Here is a 4737-nt window from a genome sequence, read left to right on the forward strand (position 1 = left end):
TTGAAAGGTTTTTCTAGAATTATTTTTGATCTTATACGAAATTCTTCCTGTTGTTCTTCAGGTAAATTTTGAGTTGTTTCTTCTATACTCGAAATCAAATTAAGTTTTGGAACGGTTTTTGGTGTAATTGAAAAATTTAAACCTTTAGGAAGAACGAGTTTTTCAGCTTCAGTTTATGATTTATTTATTTGTTACTGATGTTTGGCGTGTTTTGACAAAACTTTAAAGGAATTTGCCGCCGCTCAGGCTCGGCTCGTCTGGTCTGGGCATAATAATCCTTCTTTTAGGCGCGGTAAGAAAACCAATCGAACGATGACTCACTCGATTCTTAGTTCTGAAATTTCCGATTTTCACCCAGGAAAATCTACACAGCTGCGGAAACAACTGAATAATGCAGGCCACGTGTTCAGCCACGTGACCAGTTCGTTGTGAAACCCATTTCACCCCCGTTCGCACGCTCGTGGCCCCGATTTGCGTTTGTTTTACTAGCATCCAAAGGGCGCACGGATTAGAGGGTATTAGAGCTGTTCAGGCCCTCTGGATAATCCGCAATGTTAGAACGTCATTAGGAACGGATTTTGAAATAATTGACTCTCATGAAATGTTTGCACCATAAGCAGGAAGGTTTTCGCGAGAAACTGACAAAATTTCCTTCGGGCCACTCCATGATTGGAACCCGAAAAAAGCATTTTCGTGATGTCGAAATTCGAATTTCGTGTGCCGATTGATGCCGACAACGAATTTTCCGAACATGTGGTGGAGCTGAGCAAAAAATCCCCTCCCAAACCAAGGAAAGCAGCAACTTGAGATTTTGAGAGTAAAATGAAAGATTTGACCCTAAACATAAGTGATTTTGTTTGTTTCCTTGGACAATTTTCGGCCCAATCGGTGGTTTAATTAAAACGTGCAGATGGAATTGCTCGGATGCGCCATACGGGTAATTTTTTGCCATCTGGACCGCACAAATGTCGAATCTGTGATGATAAGGGTGGAATTGCCGATGCGCTTGCTTGATGCTTTGGTTTTTCGGCAACTATGTTGCCCGATTACACTCAAATCACTCCTCAGGCTCGTTGAGGATGAGGATGACTGGGGTGAAAGTGCGGCAACATGGTGAAATCGGAAAAATCACCATCATCAAAGCTGGCTGTTGGTTTAATATTCATAGCACATGGGGACGTATGGTGCGGCATTTGGCCGCCATACTCGATAAAGCAATTTGATTAAAAGCATTCTGTCGCATCAATCGAATTATCGACTCACTATGCAATGTTTCACCCCACGTTGTCTTTAGCAGCTCAAACACAGAAGCCGATTTTTCCCAACTTCTAGGAAACCGACACAGCGAAGCAAAAAACGCAGCCACTTGTAACGGAACTGCGACCCGTTGATTCCGAAACAAACATGAGCTCTTTTCATTCATTTCATCGCCGCTCATTCGAGCCGCAATCGTTCCATTCACATCTACATGAAACACAATCAACCCATTCATCCCGCGCCCCATATTGTATGTCGTTTAAACGGCGTTTCGCTTTTATCCCCGTCTGGAACCCACCGGCCAATATTGCCTATTCGTTCTGAGGTACTATCAACACAACCCTCGTATGACCAGTTGTGTGGGCAAGAGGGCGAGAAACATAGCGGTTGCTATGGAAATGCGCTTGTCCTTGTCGCACCTTGCAGGTATATCAGGGTCATTCGCTAAATAATGCTGCGGTTTTTCCGACTGAAGCTGTGCCACCCTGTAGAGCTGATTTAAGCGGCCAACTGACCCGACAAAATGTATCCATTATTAGATTTGTCTTTGGCACCGATGATAAGAGGCTGCGGAGACTTGATAACCTCCAGGACAATCAAACCAGAACTGTCGTCCAATTGCAATCTTTCCTCGCAAAGTGGTTGATTTGTGCGGCCGCTTCAGGTGGTACTTCAGCGGGTACCGTCCAGCGCACCCCCTGTATATGCAGGTGGTTTGTCCGATCTTTGCAACACCCGGTATACGCGAGCGCTGCTCCGACCATTGGGACGAATCCGAGAGCCTTGTGCAACAAAGTTATATAAAAGATAACTTTGAAGAACAAACAACGATTACAATAATTTAGTGTGTTTTATAATTAGTACGCTCAAGCATTTAGTACGCATTTTACGAGGCCCGCGTCACTTCTAGTGTAGTGTAAATGTGTGATGTGCTGTGCTCTTCTCCGCTAAAATGGATGCCACCCGACTAGTTCTGCTCATCACCTGCTGCTGTTTCTTCCGCAGGTACGACATTGAGGAATCCTCATTATTGGCCCTCAAAAACATTTGCCTCAAATCACGGCTCCAACGTTGCCGACAGTAAACAAACGCCCGACCTAGTAAACAAACGAAAATCGCCTTTGGAAACACGTGGTGAAATCGCCGAAAATTTATCAGCGCTTCTTCATTTTTTCGCGGCAGGATGACGCTAATGAACGAGCGTTGTAAACATCGCTGCATCCTTGTTGATGGTTCACTTAAGGGCAAATTTCCTGCGTCAATCGCCCAAAATTACCTTCGGACTGTGATTTGGAGGCGCCAAACATTTTGTCGAATATTCATAATTTTTTCGTTGTTGTCTATCAGTTTAGTTGACAATCAAACTCTCGGTCCCACCCCGTAAACAAGCAGGGCAACTCAAGGCCAGCCCGGGCTGTGAGTGGGAGCGGGTGCAACATAGGAAAATCCGCCTGTCTTTGTCGCACTATTCTGATATACCAGGGAGGCACAAAGGCAAGCGTTGAAAAAATCGCTGAAAATTATCGGCGCTTCTTCATTTTTCCCGGCAGGATGACGCTAATGAGCGATTGATGTAAACGTCACTACGGTCTTGCTGATGGTTCACTTATTCGCAAATTTCCTACGTCAGTTGCTCAAATCCACTCAAATTTACCTTCCAACTGTGATTTAGCGAAGCTAAACAATTGTTCAACTATTGGTAATTTTCCTGTTGTTTTTATCAGGGTTTCGATAACAATCAGACTCTCGATTCCACCCCGTATGCAAACAGGGCAAGCCAACGCCCAGTCCAAGCTGTGAATGGGAGCGGGAGCTATTCTGTTATACCAGGGGGGCACAAAAGCAGTCGCAAAACAAAACTCCTCATCAGTTTGGGAGCTATTTTCCCTCTTCTGGGTGTCCCAAATTGATTCTCAAGGAAATGGTTGTTTCCAGGTTGCCGGCCCATCCAATGGACTATGACAGTTCCTCTGAAGAAGACGAAAACCACCCGGCAGCAATGGAGCAGGCAGGGAAGAATCTCAACCAGGTGCTGCAGGGCGATTTCGCCATCACCAAGGCCAATTTCGCCTACAACAGCATCAGCCAGTTGCCCGCCTACGTGTTCTACAAGAACCTCTACCGGAACCTGGACAGTGTGCAACTGGGCCACAACAAAATCGCCCATGTGGATGCGACCGCTTTCAAAGAGCTGCAGCTGTTGCGGACGTTGGATTTGTCCAGCAACCGCATTGTGCGTTTGGAGACGAACAGTTTCCGGCACAACTACCGGCTGCAGAAGCTGGATCTGGCCTTCAACAGCATCAGTTTCGATCCGGAGCGGCCTTTTTTGAAGTCGCTGTCCATCAAAACGCTCGTTTTGTCCCACAACCGGATCATTCATCTGTATGATATCACTTTTGCGCGAATGCCCAACTTGCAAACTTTGCTGTTGGACGGCAATCCACTCTACTATGTGTCCAGGAACTGTTTCGTCTACTCCAGACGATTACAGTACGTGTCCCTAGCCAATACCGGGGTGGACCGATTAATGGACAGTATGTTCCGGACAGTGCCCAGACTTGTGGATCTGGCCAATACCACGTTGGCCAAGAAGTTTGAGCCTCCATTGCGGAAGGTCAAGGCCGAGCAGTTGGTCAAGCTGATGGACTTTGAGAGGAGAATCTTTGGGGATGAGGACGATGTGGATGACGATGACACCTGACTTATGTGAGTGAGTGTGTGCAACAGTGTCAGTTTAGAAGGTTGCCAAAGCTTCTAAAACGACGCCTGGATGTTTTCTTCCTGTAGAAGAGCCCTACTATTAGACACTTGTTTGTGTGGAAAAAGTATTATTAATTTTAGGCTTTTGGGTGTGGCAAGTGATGAAAGACTGACTGAGTGTGACGTTCTCCATGTACAAACTTTTTAAGTTCACTGTTACCTAATCATGTAAATAAAGCACGATTTATCACTGTTTTCCAATCGCTTTTCCCTACCAGGCTTAATCGATCAATACGGAGACACAGTGTCGTTCGCCTTCATTAAGCAACCCGTAAAAGTGCTGACTATGACACTTATCGGAATTCTATGCAAATTAGTGCCGCTTATTGTTATTCTTTTGGCGATTTTCGTACATCCTATTGCTAAATATGCAAAGTAGACGGTTCGTTGGTATAATTCAACATCCTGTCCGATTGCTCGATTTCAATCGGACACCGCGTGTTTGGTTGCAGAAATCGCTTGTTTTACTAGACCAGCGCCTCGTTGCACATTGAGTTTTTTAAGTAGCACTCAAGGCAAAAATTGGGGTTTTTTCAAAAATTTCAATTTAGTATTTATTGAATGTGTCAAGTCCAAGAAGACAATTTAAACGAGCCTTGAAAGGTCACGTTTGCAATATTTTTCCACAAAAAACGCTCTCTTCATATGGATAACCAGCGTAGTTTCACCACACAACTTCGCAATCTGCCCTGGTAATTCGGGATTGTGCAACGGAGA

At 45.1% G+C, this 4737-nt stretch overlaps 1 protein-coding gene across 1 annotated transcript; it reads left to right on the top strand.

Annotated features, from left to right (window-relative positions):
• Positions 1-1672: 1672 nt before the first annotated feature.
• On the top strand, positions 1673-4215 carry LOC109541717 (chaoptin). The gene is made up of 2 exons (XM_019910645.2): positions 1673-2262; positions 3193-4215. The coding sequence occupies exons 1-2, from the start codon at positions 2210-2212 to the stop codon at positions 3959-3961; spliced, it is 822 nt and encodes a 273-aa protein (XP_019766204.2). The 5' UTR covers positions 1673-2209; the 3' UTR covers positions 3962-4215.
• The last annotated feature ends 522 nt before the right edge of the window (positions 4216-4737 follow it).

Source organism: Dendroctonus ponderosae, unplaced genomic scaffold (assembly GCF_020466585.1).
Source record: "Dendroctonus ponderosae isolate FM_Combo_2020 unplaced genomic scaffold, Dpon_F_20191213v2 Dpon_F_20191213_9, whole genome shotgun sequence".
Classification (NCBI taxonomy): Eukaryota; Metazoa; Arthropoda; class Insecta; order Coleoptera; family Curculionidae; genus Dendroctonus; species Dendroctonus ponderosae.

Coding starts and splice junctions, on each gene's coding strand:
- LOC109541717 (XM_019910645.2), top strand. CDS start 2,210: ATGGATGCCACCCGACTAGTTCTGCTCATCACCTGCTGCTGTTTCTTC. Junction 2,263..3,192: donor TGCTGCTGTTTCTTCCGCAG/GTACGACATTGA, acceptor GGTTGTTTCCAG/GTTGCCGGCCCATCCAATGG.